The sequence below is a fragment of the Sitophilus oryzae genome, unplaced genomic scaffold, assembly GCF_002938485.1.
Source record: "Sitophilus oryzae breed Bouriz unplaced genomic scaffold, Soryzae_2.0 scaffold_771_pilon_pilon, whole genome shotgun sequence".
Lineage (NCBI taxonomy): Eukaryota > Metazoa > Arthropoda > Insecta > Coleoptera > Curculionidae > Sitophilus > Sitophilus oryzae.
The window spans coordinates 415,571-441,887 of NW_022147386.1; the positions used below are offsets into that span (position 1 = coordinate 415,571).

The following is a 26,317-nucleotide window of genomic DNA, read 5'->3' on the forward strand; positions in this document are numbered from 1 at the left end:
TTAGACAATATCTTTGTATATATATTTTATAATATCTACAATAAAAGATTTTTTTTAAATTTCTAAAATATAATGAGGATATTTATGCAACTAAATAAACTCGTGTACTCTATGGCCTGCATAGGGATGTCCACGTATAAAATACATCGATGTAATGCATTGCATGTGTACATCGATGTTGCCATGCATCGAATCCAAAAACTTGGTTTGTACAAAAATTAATATTATCCATTAATTTGTAGTTACAACTTGATGGGTGGATGGATGATATAGTAACAAAAAACTTTGTTCTCAACTCAAAAATATAAATTATTGTAAACAAATTTATAGATTTACAAACTGTTAAAATAAACCAAAAAAATATTACAAGAAGTACTGGGACTATTAAAAGTTGTACTTCTTGTCTAAGCCTTGTAACAATAGAATTTTACTTAATCGGTCTCCTTTAAGCCTGGTTCTCTGTTGATTCATCGGTTGTCCAGCTTTCGAGAACAATCGCATGGGTATATATATATATATATATATATATATATATATATATATATATATATATATATATATATATATATATATATATATATATATATATATATATATATATATATATATATATATATATATATATATATATATATATATATATATATATATATATATATATATATATATATTTAATGCTAAAAAACTGTCGATAAATTCACCAGGGACAAAGCCAGGGACGTGCATATGGGTTATCACTGGAATATTTTTCAAATATAAAACGCGTGCCACTGATTTTTTTTTTATTTTGATATCATAATTGTGTAGGCCGTTTAATGCCAATTAAAAGTTATCTCCTGATATTTTGTCGAATTCGGCCTCCTTGATGAGATAAACGCAATTTTATTAATCACAATAATTAATAAAATAAAAATTAAATTAATAAATTATATATTTTAACTAATTTATTATTAAATATTATTACTATTAGTCATTATTACTATTAGTCCAAGTTACAGCAATTTCATATAAAAAATAATATATGTATATTTAAGATAATTACAAAAAAAACTAATTTTAAAAAGTTTTAACACCCCTGTAACTCGATCTAAAATTATACATTTCCATAACCATGTTTATAGGAACTTTTTTTCATATTTTTTGATGAGAAATAAATGACTATACTTATCTAAAACTTTCGAAAGTTAATATTAAATTTTTTTAAAGGTTGCTATTATAGATTTGAATCAAGCCAAATTAATAAAGTTGCGTTTATCTCATCAAGGACGCCAAAATCGACAACTTTTAATCAGCATTAAACTGCTTACACCTATGGCTTACACTATTTCGCTTACAAGAGAGAAAGAAGTCAATGGCGTATTTGCTTTTCACTCATCGTCTTGTCCCTGACTGTAGTGTCGTGGCCAGGGAATTGCACCAAGACATATAACGATACCGGGCGGGGCCACGGACAGCCTCAACCTTGAGGCACCGGGGGGCACCCCATTGTATTTTACCCCTTACTTCTACATGCGGGGCTCTGTAGAAGTGTACCGACTGTCCCTAGCGACTCATAGGAACACTATGAGATCTGGTAATAATAGTAATAAAAACATCACCGGTGAAGCTGTGGGAAAACCCCCTAGCGACACTGGGAACAGTAACAATAAAAGTTCCAAGGGGCCAAACCAAAGAGAACTACAGGAGAGGTGGCTGTACTTGCGTGAGACCATCCTCCGCAAGTGGCATACAAGCTACCACCTCCTCCAAGGGTCGGGAGGCTACCTCCTACCTCTAAACCCAACAGGCGACACAAGCTACCGTTTCGTCTACCCGGCCTGGGTCGTAGCTCCTCGACTGTGAGGGACACGGGTCTCCGTAGGAATTCCTGGGACTGTATGATGAGTTATAACTCAAGAAAGGGGGACACAATCACAGAACACACTAAAGAAGAACGCTAACTCCCATGCATTTTTTAGTTTCAAAACGGTTTCAAATTTGTAAAGAAATCTGTAATCTGTATATTGAAGTGGCGCCATCTAGCCACCCAGGAAAGTAACAAATGTGGCGGCAAATTTAAATAGATGCAATTTATTTTTAAGCAAGACGTATGACTTGTTCGCCAGTTAGAGCCAATCAGATTTCTACAAAATAATGTGTAGTCATCTGATTGGTCCCAAGTTGGCAAACAAGTCAAATGGTAAAAAACAAGGATTTATATATAAAGGTTAAACCAGGTTAAACTATTGTAAAGTGTTAAATGGTTTGCTTATATCATTAATATATGTGCATAAAAACCTACAATAAATAATTTATTTTAATTTACAGAAAATTATACCATAAAACATTTTACAAACAAATAAAACAACAGATTAAAAAGTATAATATTTATTATAGTACCAGATTTAAGAACACAACAAATATCGTTGGAATACAAGAGAAAGTGACGTCCATTAGAAACAATGTTTTATTTACGTGTATTTTTTACATTGGACTTGAACAATTGTGTAATATCATATTGTGAAGTTTATGTACAAAAATATGGAGTTGATCAATTTTTTTTGTAAAAATATATGGCGTTGTAAATATTACATTGTTAAAAAATAAAATTCACGAACATTTGGACTTGGTTAGGTTACCTCACCTCGCTTTCTCGGATTATTAAATAAAATTGTTAGATAAATCAAAAACCTTTAACTTAAACCTTACCTTTAATAGAGATCTTAAAAATCAAACACAAAACAAAGTTCAAAAAAATTCAAAAATACAAAATCACGATTTTAAAATGAAGATTGCAAAAAACACAGCCAAACAACCAGCAAACAGCGAAACGCACATCTCCGTTCAATTGCAAAACACAACTGAAGAAGAAGGAGGAAGCCGGAAACGGAAAACTGATTTGACATACAGAACAATGACAGAACATAATTAATAGGCCTATTTAGGCAACTATAAAAACAATTTTGTACGCAATTGTTAGGCAACTAGAAAAATTAAAATAAAAATACGCCATCTAGCGCCCCAGGAAATTACTATCCCAAAAACAGATCGTTCAAGGTCGTATATCTCAGTTGACTGGCCCTGGACACAATAGATCTCTAAGGTCGCAGAGATTAACCCCCCTCCCACTTATTCTAAATTCTAAATCTAGGGACTTTAGCTTTTTTTAGAAAAATATTTCAGTGATAACCCATATGCACGTCCCTGGTAAATATGCCGACTTTTTTTAGCTTTAAAATATGTCGCATTTACAGTAACTTTTACCCTCAAAATTACATTCGAGATGCTTAAAGTACTTGGAAGAAAATTAAAATAAATCGAAAAAATATTAAGACTTTAACACCCTGTAGCTACGAAACAAAGCAGAACCGGACCTATGTTGATATGAAAAATAAATCCTATTTTTACGTGAGGAATCTCTTCACGAGAGATGGCACATGTTTTTTAAAACACCCTGAATAATTTCGGAAATTCAATTTTTAAGTAAAAAAGATAAACAAGAAATCCTATACCGTAGAGAAATGTCCAATAAAACTTATGTGGTATTATAATAATAATGTTCTAAAGTGCTTTGTATATTTTTTATTTTCGTCGTTTGCTACACAATTAAAAGGAAATATTGGATGTGGCGTGCATAATAGCCGTGCAACGTGCAACTCGCGCATAGAACTCGCGATTCACTACATCAAATGAAATACCGCATGATCGAGAAAAAACGGCGTCAATGATGACTATGAAATGAAGATCGTTGTCAAATTATATGTAAATTTATATGGGAAATGTCATCGATCGTCATTTCCCAGCCAACTGGACGCCGTTTTTTTTTCGATCATACGGTATATCAATGCATCGAATATATCGAGTAATATCGAATAGTATTTGATACATCGAAATCGAAACGCAAATATCGATGTTTTCAATGCATCGATGTATTTTTGACATCCCTACCCTGCCGGTAACAATAACTGACATTAACCTAATTTTTTGAAAAATATTGTAAACAGCAGGTAAACAGTATTTTTTTTAAGAAAATTTAATTATTGTTTTAAGTATTTTTATTAATATCACAGATCTTTTGTATCATGGACGAACAACCTTTACAGGGGAGTATTGTCACCCCTACAGTTCAACAAATACAAACTGACCGAATAACACAGGTAAATAAATGGTTTAGGAAAATACAAATCTGTATTATCTCAAAATTGCGAATTCTTCTCTTGCATTCTTTTTTAATAAACATAAGCACATATATATTGCATAGGCATATTCTAGTTTAAGTATATTAAATACGTTTTCTTTCAATTTTTATAGCTGGCAGAAAAATATTGGGCTCCACACACTGTCGAAAATCATTTTGAATTTGAACCAAATGTGATTGAAGATATTTATATGACTGATATTCGAGGTAGCAAGTACGATTTTTATACCAAATAGCCAAATTATTAATATTTTTATTAATATTTTATGTTTTTTAGTTTCTCAATTAGGAGAATTATGGTTCTGGAATTTAGTCAATATCTTGAGAACTTTTTATGGCCAAATTACAAGCCTGGAGCTTCATTGGCACATATACTATCAATTGTTATAATGGTAAATGAAAAATTTAGAGAAAGAGTTCAAGTATGGCAGGTGAGAGATCATTACTTAATATTGGTCATAAAATAACACAGAATAACTTTTTAGGCATTTAGAAAACAAAACGAGCATTTTCCAGATTTCTTTCAAAGAGTCCTTCTTGCTTGTTTGGAAGATGAACTACTAATAAATTTAAAAGAACAGACAGCTGTCTTAGTATTCCTTAATCATTGTTTTAATAGCATGGAAGAGGCTATTTGTAGAGACCAAGTAAAAAGATTGGTTTCTTTGTCAATGTGGATATCTTTACAACCCAACAGAAGAGAATATGAATTTAAGAAAAATCCTAAATGGAAGAAATACTGGAGAGCCATTCAAAGAAAAGATAAACCCGAGCAACTTGACAAGTTAATATGGGAGAGGACTTTTCTGCATAAGCTCATGCTCAAGTTTCTTTCAGTTTTAGATACAATTGGTGAGCAAGGTATTTGTCCATCTGAAAAGGTAAGAATAAACGACACATTTTGAGACATACTTAATTTTATATTGCCTTTTTAAGGTTCATTATTGTGAAAGATTTCTGGAGTTGCTCATTGATCTTGAAGCCTTGTTGCCGACAAGAAGATTTTTTAATACCGTTCTAGACGACTGTCATTTGGTGGTCAGATGTTCATTATCAGGATTAATCAAGAGACCAGAAGGGCACTTGTTTAGTCAGGTAAGTTTTTTTACTTTACTAAATTGAATGACCTTATTTGTTGGTGAACTACCAAATAAACACTTAATATAAAGTTGAACACTAAGAAATTTACATTAAATATAAATATTTTTTTGGTTCAATTTTCAGTTAATAAAATACTATAGTCTAAATTTATACTTTATTTCTATGTTAAAACATAAAGATAAGTATATTAAGTACACACAGTATAATATTTGGAAAAAGTAGTATAAAAATATAAATTTTAAATATGCACACTTGAGATTCAGTTGATATATTTTGTTATTAAAAAGAATATAACTTAAGAACAACATTATTTTTATCCACTAACAATTTTCTTAAATATAATCATATTTCACATTAATAGATCTAAAAAAATATCAAATATCACACTATTGTCTCTAAATATTAATATGGACTTGTGTTCATTGCTGTCATTTCATCTCCCCATTCACTCTCTTGCTCGGGGCGACAACATGGACAAATACAGTTCTCATAACAGCATGTCTTCTTTAATAAATAAGACACATGTTTCTGGTTCAAAACACATATGTAAAAAATTAGTGGCCCCTGTAGTGTATTTACAATAATATGACTGCTTATTAATCCTTCAAATTTGGAAAATGATGAAAGAAGGAACAGCCAACACAGAGTCATTACAAGCATGAGGAGCAAAAACATTCTAAAACTGTAAAAAGAAGTTATATAGATTAAAGAAACATAATTATATTTTTTGTTATATAACCTGTGTCTTAGTTTATGATGTATTCGTCCATAAGTATGCATTCTGTTGATTTTCTTCAAAGTTGTGGCAAAGAAAAATACATCAACTAATACTGTAAAGGCTACAGGTACAAAGAATATGATCATTCCTAAAGATCCTGCAAAATATGTAATTATAAAGTATTTTATCTCTGAAATATTGCAAGTACCTACCTATTTGTTCTTGCTCAGGATCTTGAACATTTTTTGCTTTAAATTCAGGATAGTCCATTGTAAAATGTGCAAACACTGCTAAAACTCCTAAAATTATTGTGCAGGACCAGGCATACAGCCCATAGTAACAATACTTTTTACCATCGGTTATTCTCAGAAATACATTTCTTGATCTAGAAAATATATTATAAATAAAACTGTTCTGATATATGTTGAAGTAACCATAACTAACTTAAATGTTTTCCATATATAATATCCTAAACTATTCAACCAGAAAAAGGCACCTAACAGACTAATATAGCATATTGTCTCTGAAACAGAATATACATTAAAACGTATTGTCTCGCTGATATTGCAGAATTTACCAGTAATAAGCAGACTTATATGGCTTTTAAAAACTGTTAAAAGTCTCACCAAGTCAGCTGTTTGGCTTACTATAAGGCACATACAAATTGTAGTTGTGATATTTCCTGACAGATCTCTTAATGTTGGCATTACAAAATAAATTATTGCCACTATTAACAGAAAAATAATAGTTATTGCATGTGTGACAGGGCTTACAACATTGTGCATTAAAAACTCGTTTGCTGTCCAATCATGCTGGTGAATAGGTGCACATACCAATGCAAATTCGCTAATAAATCCAAAACCATCGTTTTTCTAAAATTTAAAAATATATTAGTTTGTTTATAGGAAGTACAAGTATTGTATTTTTACCTTATCCAAACAATATTTTCCAGGTGCATAGTCGTAATATATTTTAGATTTGTCATCTGCAAATTCAGAATCATTGTCTAATTCATTTGGAACTTGATTATCAATGTAATGTCTTAATACACCGTTTGGCAACAGTCTCAGTTTATCTGTTGAATTTTGATAGTGATACACTGACCATTGTTGCATATGACCACAATTAGGTGTACCTATTGCTAAACTAAAAAAATTAGGTCAATTTTATTTTCCCATAAGATAAAATAATTATCTTACTTATGTTTTATTTGCAAATTTGTTTCGCCTCGCTCAGATGTGAAAAGAGGATGCCAGAGGTTTACTTCATCTGCAAGCTTACAATAGTTACCAAAATATGTTTCATTTACTCCACAACATTTATTAACTATAATTCTTTGATAGTCCTGTCTGTTATTTGGGTACACTTCAGGTATAGACAGGGAGTAATTAATTAAGATCAAAATTTGTATGACGATAAACATTATTTTTGTGATGTTTTCCAAATTTGTTGTTTAAGGTTATGTTCCTTGTACCGAAAATAATGCGTGGCTGTGCAGTATCTTCAACTTTTTCATTTGGTGAGATAATTTAATGTTTAAAAGAAACATTAACACAAACACTGGCAATGAAAATATCAACTAAATACCTTCAAGGCCTCCTAGGAGGTTAATTAATATCTAATATTTGTTTTCGTTTTCTTTTTACCTCTGAATCACCTTTCCGATGTTGCCAACTGTGGTCTAACTAAAACTAACCGTTCCCGTTCATGCATGCATGATGCATTGGTTTTAAATTTAATCTATTTGGATTATTAAAACTTATTGTATCTGTAATTATTTAGTGATTTTAGTATTTAATTTCATGTTTATAAATTTATTTATTACATTATATAGGATTTGTTTTTGTTTTAAGTTAATTTAGGAATATTATGTTCCGAGGTTTCGGCAAAGGTTTCAGTACATCTCAGGTGAGACGACAACATTGCAGGGTTAGTTAGGAATGAGTCCAACAATCGATAAATTGATATTTACTTATTCGACTATATTAATAAGGATGGGGTTATTTACAAAAGATAATATTTTATACATAATCAAGGATAATATATTACAAATATCGATAGAGCAGTAATTGAATTAATTCTGAACTGCTCAGATACATAATTATTTAGGAAGTTAAAATTCTTTGCAATGTTATAAATATGTTAACATGTAACATGTTGATCTATATTGCCCTACACATTATCAGCTAATATGTTGCTAATTAAGTTTGTTGGTGAGTTTTTTCATAAAAAAAAGTTGCTTGTGGAGAGATGCGTTTATTTGGAGTAAACGCTGATTCTTATTTGGCGAACTCCCTGGGGACTTCTCCACTCGCTGTTACCAATAGGGTATATAGTGTAGTATTCGGAAAAACAGAGTTCTCATGTATATCTTGTGGCCGTTTTAAATGAGGTATTCTCTGTCATCTTGATTTCTATAATTTTATTCTAAGATGGCAGAAGATGTTTTAAAATACAACTTAAAAATATATATTTTATTTGGATATTTCGATTGCTCCATTTGTATATTCGACGATGGCTTTGTTTGTCCGTTCTTCGTCACTGCATATTTCCTCATCTTCTAGATATTTCCACGAACTGGGAAATTTGATGTTACATGGGTTTTTGCTAGCTAAGGCTCTTCTGACTCGTTTTCTGAATACCACTAAGACCAAGAAAATTAAGATGCCTTGAAGGATGTTAAATAAGTCCAAAAAGAAACTAAAAAAGAAATATATTTGCAGTTAAAAAAGTTATTCCAAATTTTAGATAAAGGAAAAAGTTATAAATATTACAGTATAAGAGTTAAAAATGAATATTTGTGTGTACTTGACCTACAAGAAAATCTTTCCTGTTATTGATACTCTGTCCTTTAGTGTTGCTGTGATAAGTTCAAATATCCACGTAATTCCCATGATAATGCTCAGTCGAATACATATCTTTAATCTAAGATCTTTTAAATTAGTACTTATTTTTAATTTTGTATAAACAAATTTGTTGTTACCTGTATTTTAGAATTTTGTTTTGAGTGTTTTGGATTCTAGTCCATAGCACCACAACTGTCCAAACGTAGAATATAACGTTACAGATAAGTAGTAATGAAATAGGACCATAGAAGTAGAACATAGTTTCTCGTATTGCTAAAATTGAGAAAATTAACACATTTTACAAACCTCGTGTTAATATTTTTTTTATTATTAATTTCTAATGATTATGCAATTATTGCAATCCTTTAACTTCATAATCAGTTTAGAAATTAAGTTTTAGAGGTTTTTTTGTTTCAGAATTTTAGTAATTAAATAAGATATTTAAAACTCGGATGCCCTGTATATTTTACAAGATTGCTTTGTTCTTAAACCATAATGATATCCTCTATTTTACAAATGTTACAAAGACTATTCAAATCTACTTTACGCAATAGTGTGGCAATAGTTTAGTCACCCAGAGCTGCGACAAGTCAGTTTTAAAAAGACTTAGAAAGCGTTAAGTCTTAAGTCGTTTCCAAAATCAAAATGATTTAAGTCTTAAGTCTTTAACTTAAATCGTTTTATTTCTCAAGTCATTTTTGTAAAGACTTAAATCAATATTATACGTTAAAGGTACGCGCACGCTGACCAGAGCCGCACGCGCCGTATCGACCGAAGAAAAATATTGTTTGTGTTACTTTCAATGAAGGTGCGCACACTAGCCAGAGCCGCACGAATCGCATTGACGAAAATGCGGCCAGCATTGTTGGGCCAGAATGATTTTCGATAAATGCGGCTAGTGCTGCTGACGTCACACGCAATTCCTTCCGCTCTACGTAGGTGCCGAAGAGGAGATGAGAAATTCAATATGCTAAGAAAGTGCGCAAATTTTTCATGGCTCATATTGAAAAATGTTTAGTTTATCCTCAATTAAATATGGAAATAATGTGGATTTTTGCAAATATTGTGAACCTATAACTTTCGATTCTTTCTCGTGATTTCTTCTTCTTCTATTAGCAAGGAGCTTATAATTATTTCTTGTTCGTTGTCAGTCATTGTCGAGAAATATTAAAAAACACGCTTATTACCGCAGACAGGACTCCGGAAACGACTGATGAGAAATTCGATTGGCAAATACGGGTGTAGTAAGGGAAAAAAACAAAATAGCGAATAATGCGGCGCGTTCGGTACGGCTCAGTGTGCGCGACAAGAAAAAAAAAGTGCGATTCGTGCGGCGCTGGTCAGTGTGCGCGTACCTTAAGTCGTTTTTATGACTTAAGTCTATATTATTGACTTAAATCATGATGATCTGCAAGCTAAGTCAGTAAAATGACTTAAATCAATATAATTATCCAGTCAAGTTAAGACAACGAAAATTCAATTTATTATTTATGTACCTTTTTAAATATTAAAATTAATTTTCTTGTATAACCACTTAGGCGATTTTCTTACTTACTTATCATACTATTAATTTATTATATTACGGCTAATTTTCGGAACAACTACAAACACAAAAATATGTTTTTTTATAAAATTTAACCGATTTTGTAGTACTTTATATGTATCCATTACAGGTTTAGATGTCATCGAATACTGTCTCGTCGAATATGTCTATATACAGGGTGAGTCTTAAATAAGTACAAATATTTTCAGGGGTGGTATATTTCGACCCCAGGAACACGTCTATGAGTTTTTTTCTCGCCAAAAAAAGATGTCGAAAATCGTGCATTTTCTTTTAAATTTCCCTCTATATTTTTCGAAACCTTTTTAGAACTGCCTGTTCACCCATCGCGGTATAATTTCTTAATCTCTGCAAATACAGAAAAAATCCGGTAGCTCTCAACATTTTTTCAAAAAAAAACAATTTTTTAAAATTTTTAAACTTAAATAACTGGGTTATTTGGGACTTATCTGAAAAATGGTAAAGAGAGATATGTTTCTTTTATCGAGATCTACTAGCCCTGAAAATATTTGCACTTATTTAAGACTCACCCTGTGTATCGATGGCATAAGCTAAGGGCTGGAGGATTTTAAGGTAGTCTTCAAGATATTGGAGATATTTTTTTTTGTTTGTCTTTCGGACTACATAACGGAGTCGGGGATTTACTTGAAAGACAATAGACCCATTACACATGCGTTTTGTTTGCTATACCGGGTGCGTCTCAAAAGTGGCTCACCCGTATAACTTTTTTATTTTTTCGAGATTTGGTATGTTAGTATATGACATAAATTAGGATTAATTGACGTATTCAGTTGTTTTTAGTCACTTCCTGTTTCAGCGGAAATTACTACAACTTTTGATTTTTAAACGGCACCCTCGGTATTTTTTTACTTTATTTGATAGAAAATGATACTCTGAATAGTATGACATACCATATGTCAACTTTTGACATTTTCGCTTTAAAAAAAATCTTACTTTGAATTTCAATCTAGAGCGCCATGGTTGTGTTAAAAACACTAATTTTTATACAAGAGCCTTGGAAAAATAGATTTGAACGTCTAATGTTTTTTGTCTTGTCCTGGTCGGTTGAAAGATGCACAAATCGTATTTTTAATCATATCTTGATTTTTTCAAATGGAACGAGAGTGGCTCATTAGCATATTTGGAATAAGCATTTTTTACCAATAATTTGGTACCACACACTTGGTATTTCGAGTCAAATTATCGTTATGAATCGCATGTTACAATTTCAAATAGACGATATGAGAAAATGTCAAAAGATGACATATGATATGTCATTCTATTCAGAGTGCCATTTTCTATCGAATAAAGTAAAAAAATACCGAGGATGCCATTTAAAAATCAAAAGTTGTAGTCATTTCCTGTGAAACAGGAAGTGACTAAAAACAATTGAATACGTCAATCAATCCCAATTTATGTCATATACTAACATACCAAATCTGTTTTTTTTATCTGAAAAAATAAAAAAGTTATAGGGGTGAGCCACTTTTGAGACGCACCCGGTATAGTGGTATTGATACAGAATATTTACATGTAACATGTTGATCTATATTGCCCTACACATTATCAGCTAATATGTTGCTAATTAAGTTTGTTGGTGAGTTTTTTCATCAAAAAAAGTTGCTTGTGGAGAGATGCGTTTATTTGGAGTAAACGCTGATTCTTATTTGGCGAACTCCCTGGGGATTTCTCCACTCGCTGTTACCAATAGGGTATATAGTGTAGTATTCGGAAAAACAGAGTTCTCATGTATATCTTGTGGCCGTTTTAAATCAGGTATTCTCTGTCATCTTGAGTTCTATAATTTTATTCTAAGATGGCAGAAGATGTTTTAAAATACAACTTAAAAATATATATTTTATTTGGATATTTCGATTGCTCCATTTGTATATTCGACGATGGCTTTGTTTGTCCGTTCTTCGTCACTGCATATTTCCTCATCTTCTAGATATTTCCAATGAACTGGGAAATTTGATGTTACATGGGTTTGCTAGCTAAGGCTCTTTCTGACTCGTTTTCTGAATACCACTAAGACCAAGAAAATTAAGATGCCTTGAAGGATGTTAAATAAGTCCAAAAAGAAACTAAAAAGAAATATATTTTGCAAAGTCAAAAAAGTTATTCCAAAATTTTAGATAAAGGAAAAGTTATAAATATTACAGTAAGAGTTAAAAATTAATATTTGTGTGTACTGACCTACAAGAAAATCTTTCCTGTTATTGATACTCTGTCCTTGGGGGTGTTGCTGTGATAAGTTCAACATCCACGTAATTTCATGATAATGCTCAGTCGAATACATATCTATCTATCCACGCCAAAAAGCAAACAACATGACCAGATTGAACGTATCGGGGTCTAGAAAACAATACCGCCGACGATCTCCGAAGCAAGAATCACTTCCACCGATAACTTCAATTCAATATTGGATGCTGAACAAGGCTGGACACAATTAAGAGATGCGATTCATAAAACCAGCGAAGCAGTACTGGGAAAGTCGAACAAAAAGAAACAACCAGACTGGTTTAACGAAAATCAACCGCATATACAAGCTTTGTTGGAACAAAAGCATAGAGCACATCAAGTAGTCACTGCAAATCCACATAATCCAAGACAGGTAGACAACTTTAAAGCAGCCAACAACACGACGCTTCGAAGAGAACTGCGCCAAGTAAAGGATAACTGGTCGTCACAAAAAGCGAATCAGATTCAAGTGTACGCCACGCATCACGATTATCGTAAATTCTACGAGGCTGTAAAAGAAGTATACGGTCCAACTAAGAACGTAAGCTGCCCAATCATGGCACAAAATGGCGAACTTCTAAAAGAAGAAGAACAAATCAGAAATCGCTGGAAAGAACATTACAGCCATATCCTTAACCAAGAAAACAACCCCAATATGGAAGCACTAAACACAACACCTCAGTATAACAGCCTCGATGTATTAGACATCCCAATAACAGAACAGGAAATAAAGATCTCCATAAAACAGCTTAAAAACAACAAATCAGCTGGCTGTGACGCGATTCCGGTGGAAATCTATAAGTGTGCAAGTAAAGAACTTATTGGTCATCTTAAGGCTCTCTTCGATGTCGTATGGGAAAGCGGAGAGGTACCTGAGGACTTTCGCAACGCGAATATAGTGAATATATTTAAGGACAAAGGAAGTGCATCAGACTGCGGCAATTATAGGGGAATTTCGCTATTTGCTATCGGCGAAAAAATTTTTGCAAAAATAATGTCAAACCGCCTGCACCCATATATAGAAAAAATCCTTCCAGAATCGCAAACGGGTTTTCGTACCAACCGCGGCACCGTCGATTCCATATTTTCGATCCGTCAACTACAGGAAAAAGTAAAAGATCAGCAGTCTAAACTTTATGTTGCATTTGCATTCATCGATCTAACGAAAGCCTTCGACTCTGTGAACAGAGATGCGCTTTGGGCAATTATGAAAAAGTTCGGAGTACCCAACAAATTTCTTACAGTGTGTAAAAGCCTCCATAACAACAACAAGTCAAGAGTGTCACATCATGGATCACTGGGCGATCCATTCCTAACAAATACAGGAGTTAGGCAGGGATGTGTCTTAGCGCCTCTCCTATTCAACATATTCATGGCAGCGCTCTCCATTATAGTGGACAGCAAACTGCAGGAGAGAGGATTGGGCATTAGATACAGATACGACGGCGGTCTGTTCAACATAAAAAGACTCAGGGCAAAAACACGTACAAAATTTATCACAGAACTTCAATACGCTGACGACTGCGCTCTAGTTGCAAACACGGTACAACAATTACAAGAAATGTTGAACACATATACCTGGGCATACGAGGCTTTGGGCCTTAAGCTGAACATCGGCAAAACTAAAATCATGTGCACTCCCCCGGAAGATCACAACAATGCTATAAAAATCGGAGAAGAACTATTCGAATATGTGGCGGAATTCAATTACCTTGGCAGTTTGATTTCGGAAAAGGCCAATATTGACTCTGAAATTCAGCACAGGATTAGTAGCGCCTCAAGAGCATTCTGGAAATTAAAAGACAGGGTTTTCTACAATCATGACTTGAGTACAAAAACAAAACTTGCAGTATACCGAGCAATTATAATCCCCACCATGATATATGGGAGCGAAACCTGGGTGCCTTACCGCCGACACATGAACGCATTGAACAAGTTGCAACAGAGACACCTTAGACAACTCTTAAGAGTCCGGTGGTTCCATCATGTCTCAAACGTATCGGTCCTTGAAAAATCTAACTGCGAGAGTATTGAAGTCATGGTCACAAAATCCCGCTTAAGATGGGCTGGTCACGTATGCAGAATGCAAGAAAACCGCATACCAAAATCTCTGCTTTACGGTGAGCTTGTGGACGGTAAGAGGAGGCCGGGTGGACAACTGAAAAGATACAAGGACATTTTCCACGAAAATTTAAAGGGAATTAACATGCAGAATGAGTGGGAAAAAGCAGCTCACAATAGAACTCAATGGAGAAGGGTTGTAAACTCAGTTAACAGCGGCAACCAAAAAGTAGAGAGGCAACAAAGCAATGAGATTTTTGAATGTCCGGAGTGCGGTAGGCAGATAACATCACGTATCGGGCTTTTCAGTCACAGAAAAGCTCATGAAAGAAAACGCCTTGCGTGACCATTTTCTTTATGTGTGTCGAATACCGTCAGCGAGTAACGGCTGTATGTGTATGATAAGTTCAAATATCCACGTAATTCCCATGATAATGCTCAGCCGAATACATACTTTAATTCAAGATCTTAAATTAGTACTTATTTTAATTTTGTATAAACAGATTTTGTTGTTACCTGTATTTTAGAATTTTGTTTTGAGTGTTTTGGACTTATCCATAGCACCACAACTGTCCAAACGTAGAAGTAACGTTACAGATAAGTAGTGCATGAAATAGGACCATAGAAGTAGAACATAGTTTCTCGTATTGCTAAAATTGAGAAAAATTAACATTTTACAAAACCTCGTGTTAATACTCTTATTATTAATTTCTAATGATTATGCAATTATTGCAATCTTTTAACTTCATAATCAGTTTAGAAATTAAGTTTTAGAGGTTTTTTTGTTTCAGAATTTTGCAATTAAATAAGATATTTAAACTCGGATGCCCTGTATATTTACAAGATTGCTTTGTTCTAAAAGATAATGATATCTCTATTTACAAATGTTACAAAGACTATTCAAATCTACTTTACGCAATAGTGTGGCAATAGTTTAGTCACCCAGAGCTGCGACAAGTCAGTTTTAAAAAGACTTAGAAAGCGTTAAGTCTAAGTCGTTTTCAAAATCAAAATGATTTAAGTCTTAAGTCTTTAACTTAAATCGTTTTATTTCAAGTCATTTTTGTAAAGACTTAAATCAATATTATACGTTAAAGGTACGCGCACGCTGACCAGAGCCGCACGCGCCGTATCGACCGAAGAAAAATATTGTTTGTGTTACTTTCAATGAAGGTGCGCACACTAGCCAGAGCCGCACGAATCGCATCGACGTAAATGCGGCCAGCATTGTTGGGCCAGAATGATTTTCGGTAAATGCGGCTAGTGCTGCTGACGTCACACGCAATTCCTTCCGCTCTACGTAGGTGCCGAAGAGGAGATGAGAAGTTCAATATGCTAAGAAAGTGCGCAAATTTTTCATAGCTCATATTGAAAAATGTTTAGTTTATCCTCAATTAAATATGGAAATAATGTGGATTTTTGCAAATATTGTGAACCTATAACTTTCGATTCTTTCTCGTGATTTCTTCTTCTATTAGCAAGGAGCTCATAATTATTTCTTGTTCGTTGTCATTTATTGTCGATAAATATTAAAAAACACGATTATCACCGCAAACGACTCCGGAAGTGACTGATGAGAAATCCGATTGGCAAATACGGGTGTAGTAGGGGCAAAAAGAAACAAAATAGCGAATAATGCGGCGCGTTCAGTACGGCTCAGTGGGCGCGACAAAAAAAAGTGCGATTCGTGCGGCGCTGGTCAGTGTGCGCGTACCTTAAGTCGTTTTTATGACTTAAGTCTATATTATTGACTTAAATCATGATGATCTGCAAGTTAAGTCAGTAAAATGACTTAAATCAATATAATTATTCAGTCAAGTTAGGACAACGAAAATTCAATTTATTATTTATGTACCTTTTTAAATATTAAAATTAATTTTCTTGTATAACCACTTAGGCGATTTTCTTACTTACTTATCATACTATTAATTTATTATATTACGGTTAATTTTCGGAACAACTACAAACACAAAAATATGTTTTTTTATAAAATTTAACCGATTTTGTAGCACTTTATATGTATCCATTACAGGTTTAGATGTCATCGAATACTGTCTCGTCGAATATGTCTGTATACAGGGTGAGTCTTAAATAAGTGCAAATATTTTCAGCGGTGGTATATTTCGACCCCAGGAACACGTCTATGAGTTTTATTTCGCCAAAAAAATGATGATGTTGAAAATCGTGCATTTTCTTTTAAATTTCCCTGTATATTTTTCGAAACCTTTTTAGAATTGCCTGTTCACCCACCACGGTATAATTTCTTAATCTCTGATATTACCATAGTTACGGCTTTACTCTATTTTTACGGCAATAAAAGGGATGCAAATACAGAAAAAATCCGGTAGCTCTCAAAATTTTTTCAAAAAAAAATCATTTTTTTTTAAATTTTAAATTTAAATAACTGGGTTATTTGGTACTTATCTGAAAAATGGTAAAGAGAAAATATGTTTCTTTTATCTAGATCTACCAGCCCTGAAAATATTTGCACTTTTTTAAGACTCACCCTGTATATCGATGGCATAGGCTAAGGGCTGGAGGATTTTAAGGTAGTCTTCAAGATATTGGAGATATTTTTTTTGTTCGTCTTTCGGACTACATAACGGAGTCGGGGATTTACTTGAAAGACAACAGACCCATTACACATGCGTTTTGTTTGCTATACCGGGTGCGTCTCAAAAGTGGCTCACCCGTATAACTTTTTTATTTTTTCAGATAAAAAAAGGAGATATGGTATGTTAGTATATGACATAAATTAGGATTAATTGACGTATTCAGTTGTTTTTAGTCACTTCCTGTTTCAGCGGAAATTACTACAACTTTTGATTTTTAAATGGCACCCTCCGTATTTGTTTACTTTATTTGATAGAAAATGACACTCTGAATAGTATGACATATCATATGTCAACTTTTGACATTATCGCTTTAAAAAAAATCTTACTTTGAATTTCAATCTAGAGTGGTTGTGTTAAAAACACTAATTTTTATTCAAGAGCCTTGGAAAAATAGATTTGAACGTCTAATGTTTTTTGTGTCTTGTCCTGGTCGGTTGAAAGATGCACAAATCGTATTTTTAATCATATCTTGATTTTTTCAAATGGAACGAGAGTGGCTCATTAGCATATTTGGAATAAGTATTTTTTTTACCAATAATTTGGTACCACACACTTGGTATTTCGAGTCAAATTATCGTTATGAATCGCATGTTACAATTTCAAATAGACGATATCAGAAAATATTAAAAGATGACATATGATATGTCATTCTATTCAGAGTGCCATTTTCTATCGAATAAAGTAAAAAAATACAGAGGATGCCATTTAAAAATCAAAAGTTGAAGTCATTTCCGGTGAAACAGGAAGTGACTAAAAACAATTGAATACGTCAATCAATCCCAATTTATGTCATATACTAACATACCAAATCTCGTTTTTTTTATCTGAAAAAATAAAGAAGTTATAGGGGGTGAGCCACTTTTGAGACGCACCCGGTATAGTGGTATTGAGCACTGTTTTTTTATTCTGCTGCTTGGCTGTTAAAAATGTATCATAAAAATCATAAAAATATATAAAAATATTTAATTTTTTATAAAAATTATTTTATTTTTTAAACACTCAGATGCAAAAAAACGCAACGGAGAAATTTTTGGTCAAATTTAAAGTGTTATATTTTTGTTATTTTTAACCCTGTTTTCATGATTTTTTAGCAAGCTGTATATAATTACATCAACTTTAATTCGTAAACTCAGTTTTTTATAAAGTTTATTATTTGGCATATTATACAGGGTTAATCGAGGGGTTGTTTTTTTACCCTAACTTTAAAACACCCTGTGCAATAATTTCTTGTGTAAATTTTCCTAAAATATAATTTTATGGTCAGAACCATGTCTCCTGAGCATTTTGTTTTTTGGATCATGTCAATACATGTCTTGGTTAATTTTTAAGGGCAAAATGAACTCGCCATCAACAGTTTGCAATTTTTTCAATTATCATTTCTTTTTGAAGTTGTTTTTCAATATGAAAAGGCGGCTTTGGAGATTACTGTGAACTATAAACCACTATGAACTGTTCATCATATTCGACGTTTGGGAAATGCTTGTCAGGAAGGTTAGAGGTCGCGAAGCGGTACCAGCTTCATTAAATGAGCTTCGCTTCCTTAAAAAAGAATGAGAAAACATATCGCAATATGATATATGCAGCCTGAACGACAGTATGAACGGACATATACAGGCAGTTATAACAGCAAAGGGAGGCAATACAATGTATTAGGTTATTTTTTACATTTTTTTTCTGTTTGTATAATAATTGATTATTACAGATGTTTTCTTCAATATCGTTAGTTCTGTTATCGTTATTAATGTTTATTAAAACCAGGACTGTATCTTTGGTATTTAACGTTTATTTTTAATTTAGTATAGAGTATCCAATGCAGCGCGTTATGACAATAGTCACCAAAACCATCTTGTCATATTAAAAAATTACATCAAAAAGTAATGATAATTGAAAAAATTGCAAAATGATTGTAATCAGTTTATTTTGCTCTTAAAAATTAACCATACCATGTTTTGACATGAATCAAAAAACAAAATGCTCAGGAGTCATGGTTCTGACCGTAAAATTATATTTTAGGAAAATTCAAACACGAAATTATTGCACAGGGTGTTTTAAAGTTAGGGTAAAAAAACAACCCTTCGACTAATCCTGTATAATATGCCACATAATAAAGTTTATAAAAAACTTAGTTTACGAATTAAAGTTGATATAATTATGTACAGCTTGCTAAAAAAATTATGAAAATAGAGCTAAAAATAATAGACATAATATAATAATAGCTCCCGTATATAGCGTTTAACGCCTTGGAAGTAGCAAGGTACAGCTTGCCATGCTAGAGCCGTTCGGTATACAAGGAAGGTAATGTGGCTAGCACTACGCTTCAACCGCCTATTATTACCTCAGGATTGTGAATCCCAAGTACTCATTTAAGGCTGAGTTGACCTAGGTACCCAAACTATTTTTATTTTAATGAAAATAGTCGACTGATGAAATGCCGGGTGTGGGATTAGAAATAAATACTTTAAAATTGACCAAAAATGTCTGCGTTGCGTTTTTTTTGCATCTGAGTGTATTTTTTTTATCTATTATTATTATATTTATTTAAAAAAAAATATTTTTTATAAAAAGCCTTTCATAAAAAGGCAACTCTTTTTCTATTTCGGAACAAAGATTTAAATAACAAATCATTTTGAAAAAGACTTAAATTTTAAGTCTTAAGTCAGCTTTCGAAAAATGACTTAAGTCATTAAAATGATTTAAACCAAAGGAAGACTTAAGTTTTCTGTGAGCTTGCAACCCTGTACTCACCCTATATGTTATTACTTACATTCGAACCAGCATGACATGATGCCAATATTTGGTTTGATATCATCCCATATGGACCAGTCCGAGAAATGGGCTAATAATAGTATCACCGATAAAACAAGTGGCCCACTAATGGCGAATACATGATATATCAGGCCCCATTTCGTTGTTCTTTGAGAAAAACTCGGATTTCTAAAATGAAAATGATATATAGGTATTAAAGCAAAATATAAGTATTTTAAATTAATCATAAAATGTTCGAACATTACTAATAATATTATAAACACTATTTCAAGTTGGTAAGTTTACACATTATAGGCTTGTAGACATTATAGGCCATCGGAGAAAATCGTAAACAACCGGCATATACAAATACACGGGTGTAAAAGTGTTTTTTTTTAAATAAGTGAGTATGCGTGTTATATATGTATGCGTGAGCGCTGTTATGCCACTTTCAGCGCTTTCGAATGGAGCGGACCGTCCGCGCCTTCGAGCAAGTACCATGAGTATATATGAACAATTTCACATGGGCGCGTATGCTCCGTCCGACGGCTATCTTGAAAAAACACGACGGACGGTCCGCTCCATCTGAAAGCGCTGTAAGTAAGTTTGTATTTGCAATAACGAAGTTTTTATGTAAAATAAATATTTAAAATAGACCAGCAATTTTGGATACCCCTGTACACCTTTAAAAAAGCAATAAATTTTTTTAGTAAACGTTATTTGTCTGGCTTCAAAGTCAGTTAAGTGAAAGGGAAAAGTAATGTACAGGGTGTTGACAAACTTTTTTATTATATCATGCATGTTTAAATGTCTGAAGATATCTCAAAAACCAAAGCATTTAAACATATTAAACCCTTATAATAAATGCCTTATTTTATGCCGAAGAATACAAAAATAAAAGAAAATACTGGGTGTTCCATAAGAAAAAATATAACTTTGGTATGGATCTTAGTTCTGATACACCCTGTACATTTGAAAATAATTTTAAATTATGCATATTGCCTCTCTACATATACCCATAAAATTTTTTGTTTCTACATGTTTCCGTTTTCGTATAATGAACCGAGGCGAATGAGGTGCGCCACCCTATATAGAAATACGAAAATATATTGGATATTTATACAGGGTGTCCCAGAAATAAGTGCAAATATTTTAACTGGTAGTATAGTTCAACCCCAGAAACACGCATATGAGGTTTTTTTCGCAAAAAAAAAATTTTGAAAATTCGAAATTTATTGAAAAATTTTTTGGAAATTTTTTTAGTTTTTAGTTAAAAAACGTAATTTCTTGATAATATGGCAACATAGGTATTAGATTAAATTTACAAGAAAGAAAATCCAGAAAAGATCCAGTGGTTCTCCAAATTTTAACAAAAATTTTTTTTTGGAAATTAAAATAACTCCGTTATTTTGGACTTTTGAAAAACGATAAAGAGAAAATATGTTTCTTTTATCGAGATCTATCACCTCTTAAAATATTTGCACTTATTTCTGGGACACCCTGTATTTATTAAATATTAGAGAGATGTTATACATTATTTATCTTTTCTACTTACACTGTAATTCTCCATGTATGAAATGATAAAGTCGTCAGCCAGAAGAACATATATTCAAAAGCAAAATATGTAACAAATGCGAACATATGACAAGATACATTTTCAAGTGATATTAGTTGCATAGTGCCTAGAAAACTATACCCTACTGCCATTCCCACCAAAGCGTGTACTATACATATTCCCTAAAAGAAAAAAAAATAATAAAAAACATTTGAATACTGTTTCACTAAATATTCTACAGGGTGTTCAAAAAACATGTGCCATCTCTCGTGGGGAGATTCCTCACGTAAAAATAAGATAATATATTTTTCATATCAACATAGGTCCAATTCTGCTTTGTTTCGTAGCAACAGGGTGTTAAAAAGTCTTAATACTTTTTCGATTTATTATAATTTTCTTCCAAGTACTTTTAGCCGTTTCGAATGAAATTTTGATAGTAAAAGTTACTATAAATGCGACATTTAAAGCTAAAAAAGTGTCGATAATTCAAAAGGTGCATATATGTTATCACTGGAATATTTTTCTAAAAAAGCAGGTACGCCAGACTTTTTTTTTCTCTTGTTAGGGAAATAGTGTAAGCAATTTAATGCCGATTAAAAGTTGTCTCTTGATATTTTGTCAGCCTCCGTATTCCGTTTCGGCCTCCGGGATGAGATAAACGCAATTTTATTAATTTGCCTTTGTCCAAGTCTAATAGCAACTTGTAAAAAATTTAAATACATTAACTTGCAAAAGTTTTAAATAAGTACTCATTGATTCCTCGTAAAAAATATGAAAAAAAGTTCCTATAAACATGGATATGGAGATGCATAATTTTAGAGTTACAGGATGTTAAAACTTTTTAAAATTAGTTTTTTTGTTATTATTTTTGCGGACCCGTGTTGACTTGGTCTAACCTAACTAATGTCCCGCCCCATATGACCTTAATATCGCATTAAAGAATACCGTAATGGACACCGTAATGATTCATTCGAACGTTCGAGAACAATCGAGTTCCACTGGAATGGAGTAGTACATACGAGAACATTCGAAACCTTTTCTAAGCACCTAATGATCTATGGATTATTCGAGATTCTCTTTAGCTGTGGGTATATAAACGACGGTTTGGGCCTGAAGAGGATAGAAATAAATAGACGAGAGTTGTCGCGCATAATTCAAAATAAATTATTTCTAGATAAATATGTAGTTATAAATAGTTTGTATATAGTTCTTTAAGTCTTTTAATCGTTATTGTTTGTTACTTAGTGTAAATAAATTGTGTTTAAATAATTTGTGACTTTCTATCTACACGGAACCGACGAAAAACGTAACAATTGGTGTCAGGTGGGGTGTGTGTGATAGACTAGAAAAATAAAAAGACAAAAACTCCGAAAAAACTGTTGAAAGATTTGAAAGTGTCGGAATTAAAAGGCGTACTGGAAGCGAGGGAATGCGAAACAGATGGAAAGAAAAGCATTTTGCAAGCCAGACTAAGAGACGTTTTGATTGAGGAAGGTGAGGATCCTGACACATTTTACTTTTATTTGAAATTCCTGTAAGTTGGAGTAATAATAATAATAACTAATAGTAATAATATTTAATAATAAATTACAGACCGGATATAACTTTTCAAAATAAGGCCGAACAAATTACATACATTATAGATATAGCAATACCGAATGACAGAAATATAAAGACAAAATACAACGAAAAAATAGCAAAATAAACAGAACTGGCAGGGGAACTTGAGAGAATATGGAAACAAAAAAGAGTTTTCATTACTCCATGCACTTATTATGTCAGTTACCAGGTTTGACACCCTTTTCATTTATACATCACCTCAGAGATCTAGGGCTAGACCCCAACATCCAAACAACAATACAAAAATCCATCGTAATAAAAACCTGCAATATTGCTAGAGCATTTCTGAACACTGATCGCCATAGAATGTGAGAGGACTTGGCAAGCCCGTCAACTCACTTAATGAAACCACAAAAGTGTGAAAAAAAATAAAGTAATAGTATTTAATAATAAATTAGGTAAAATATATATTTTATTGGTACCCGGTGGTGTAGAGGTACAGGCTCTCGTCTACCAATCTGAAGGTAGCGGGTTCGAATCCCACACCCAACATTTCATCAGCCGACTATTTTTATTAAAATAAAAATAGTTTGGGTACCTAGGTCGACTCAGCCTTAAATGAGCACTTGGGATTCACAATCCTGAGGTAATAATAGGCGGTTGAAGCGTAGTGCTAGCCACATTACCTTCCTTGTATACCGAATATATAAGTTCTATACCTTTCTTGTATAGAACTTATACGTATATAGAACTTATACGTATATCTAGTATGGCAAGCTGTACCTTGCTACTCCCAAGGCGTTAAACGCTATACACGGGAGCTATTATTATTATTATATATATTGTATTAATTTTATTTTAATTTTATTAATTGTTATCAATAAAATTGGGGTTGTCTCATAGAGGAGGCCGAATTGGACAAAATATTAAGATATAACTTTTAGTTGGCATTAAACAGCCTACATAATTTTGATATCAAAAGGAAAGTCAGTGGCGCACGTTTTTTTTGAAACATATTCCAGTGAAAACCCATACGCACGTCGCTGATGAATTTGTCGACACTTTTTTAGCATTAAAATATGTAGCACTTATAGTAACTTTTACCTTCAAAATTTCATTCGAATCACTAAACGTACTCATAAGAAGAAAATCATAATAAATCGAAAGATTATTAAGACTTTAACACCCTAGTAGCTACGAAACAAAGCAGAATCGGATCTATGTTGATATGAAAAATATATCTTATTTTTGCGTGAGGAATCTCCCCACGAGAGATGGTACATGCTTTTTGAAACACCCTGTATAAAAAATATACTGTGCTTTTATTTTAACTCTGAACATAGGGCGTAATATAATGCAATGCTGTTCTGCTATGTTTATTTATAAAGTGGAACAGTCAATGCATTGGAATTGAATGAATAGTACTCAACCAACAATACTCTTACTCTACTTAGAATACTCTACTTACAATATTGTACTTAGAAAAAAAATGTTTTAAAGTAATTTATTTTGTTTAACTAGTTCTTACTCAAGAAATTGCCAAAAATTCTAATTTTGGATGAAAAAAAAATAGCTTAAACCATTGCATTTCATGTTTATTAATTTTTAGGTAAAAAAACTAGTGATGGGATCACTCGAGTGAAAAATACTCGGTCACCCGAGTATTCATATCCTCGGCATGTCTCGAGTATTTTTGTCGATCTTCGAGGATTACTCGGCACGCAACTAACATCGGGTGTGGTGTACCGTCCTCGCTGCTCGCGAGAATACAGGCGATTTACGATTTATGTTGAAACCTTTTTTGTCAATCTTCGAGGATTACTCGGCAGGCAACTTACATCGGGTGTGGCGTACCGTCCTCGCTGCTCGGGAGGATACAGGCGATTTACGGTCTATGCTGAAACCTTTTATATAGAGGATAGAGGATGATAACCGTTTAATCATTTGCTTGCATATCGCTCGCAATAATAATCGGTTTTCCTGCATTTTTGAACAGAAATACATTGCTTATTTTTGATTCGTTTTGTTTAGATGTTTAGATGGGATATAGTAATTTTAATATTTATTTAAATTATAAAGATTTTTTCTCCATACTTTTTATTTAAAGATTTATAGTTTTTTAACTATTGATATATTAATAAATTATTTTTTTTGTGTAATAATTCGGAATTGAAACATTTGAAAATTAATAATACGTCAGTTTGTGACTTTCAAAATTCCCTTTGCCAAAACTACAGTTGTTTATTTGGGTTAAGGCTTTGGAGATTTTGCTTTATTTGCCTTTTTATTTTCATTTTACGTGTTTTCTTGTAAAAAAACTTACATTACAGCGTACGTTGGGAGACTATATTCTGATGAAAGTATAATCGTAATTTAGTGTAATGGAACGTAGATATAAAGTGAATGATTTGCGGAATTTGCCAACCAGAATAATAAGAATATTTTTGTATATTTTATTTCATTTTTTTTTCGAACAGCGACAGCTGACTCGTTGTAAGCCTTAAGTAAAATTTAAATTAAATTAAAAGAGAAAGAGGTTGAAAATCTGAAACAATCATCATTAATATTTTTTTTTCGATTATTAGTTAAGCTGTGCCCAAGCAATAGACTTTTTAAAACTGGAGATATGGCCCACAAAAACTTAAAATATGCACAATAACACAATACTATCACAATTTATTAGTTACTACAGTTTATTTTCAGTGAAAATACGCTATTAAAAAGTAAAACAAAATATATTTTTTATCTCAATGACCGACCGCCGACAAATAAATAACGAGCCCTTTTAAAAAAGCCGTCCATATTTCGTAGATTTACTTGATTTCATTTGGCCTGAAAGTGTGCTGAAAGGTTGCCAGATTAGTCTCAAAGTCGGAGTTAAAGAAACAAGATCAGCACAATTTAAAGCAAAACCTATGGAAATTTTATTTCCGACATGAAATTATAGACAAAAATATTAAAAAAGTGTTAAAAATAATTATTTATTTTTATTACAATATTATTCAAGTCATTCAAGTACATGGCATCAGTGTGTTAAAAACAGCAAGACAAATCACTCACACCCAGCGGCGGGTATTATTCAGGTTTCGCTCGAGATATTATACAGAGAAAATTTTATGACCAAGGATTCCTCGGAT

At 32.5% G+C, this 26,317-nt stretch overlaps 3 protein-coding genes across 4 annotated transcripts in view; 1 reads left to right on the forward strand and 2 right to left on the reverse strand.

Moving 5' to 3' along the window:
* Nucleotides 1-3,931: 3,931 nt before the first annotated feature.
* The window catches only part of LOC115888489 (RNA helicase aquarius), a 92,857-nt gene continuing 70,471 nt past the window's right edge, over nt 3,932-26,317 (forward strand). Inside the window, exons 1-6 of one of the 2 annotated variants that reach the window (XM_030908239.1) lie at nt 3,932-3,986; nt 4,050-4,136; nt 4,291-4,391; nt 4,455-4,608; nt 4,663-5,058; nt 5,114-5,272. In XM_030908239.1, the coding sequence (XP_030764099.1) occupies nt 4,062-4,136; nt 4,291-4,391; nt 4,455-4,608; nt 4,663-5,058; nt 5,114-5,272 (885 nt within the window). In that variant the 5' untranslated portion in view covers nt 3,932-3,986; nt 4,050-4,061. The other variant, XM_030908238.1, reaches the window with a different exon arrangement.
* LOC115888490 (probable G-protein coupled receptor Mth-like 5) lies at nt 5,531-7,688 on the reverse strand. The gene is made up of 7 exons (XM_030908240.1): nt 7,196-7,688; nt 6,926-7,142; nt 6,574-6,868; nt 6,441-6,519; nt 6,209-6,381; nt 6,018-6,153; nt 5,531-5,960 (listed from the first exon to the last, which is right to left on the reverse strand). Exons 1-7 carry the CDS (start codon nt 7,417-7,419, stop codon nt 5,681-5,683), a joined length of 1,404 nt encoding a protein of 467 aa, XP_030764100.1. The 5' UTR covers nt 7,420-7,688; the 3' UTR covers nt 5,531-5,680.
* The window catches only part of LOC115888491 (G-protein coupled receptor Mth2-like), a 47,224-nt gene continuing 29,070 nt past the window's right edge, over nt 8,164-26,317 (reverse strand). Inside the window, exons 4-8 of the mRNA XM_030908242.1 lie at nt 21,621-21,802; nt 20,085-20,254; nt 8,980-9,115; nt 8,814-8,921; nt 8,164-8,696 (exon numbers count right to left, since the gene is read on the reverse strand). Of these exons, the coding sequence (XP_030764102.1) occupies nt 8,471-8,696; nt 8,814-8,921; nt 8,980-9,115; nt 20,085-20,254; nt 21,621-21,802 (822 nt within the window). The 3' untranslated portion in view covers nt 8,164-8,470. The remainder of the gene's footprint in view (nt 8,697-8,813; nt 8,922-8,979; nt 9,116-20,084; nt 20,255-21,620; nt 21,803-26,317) is intronic.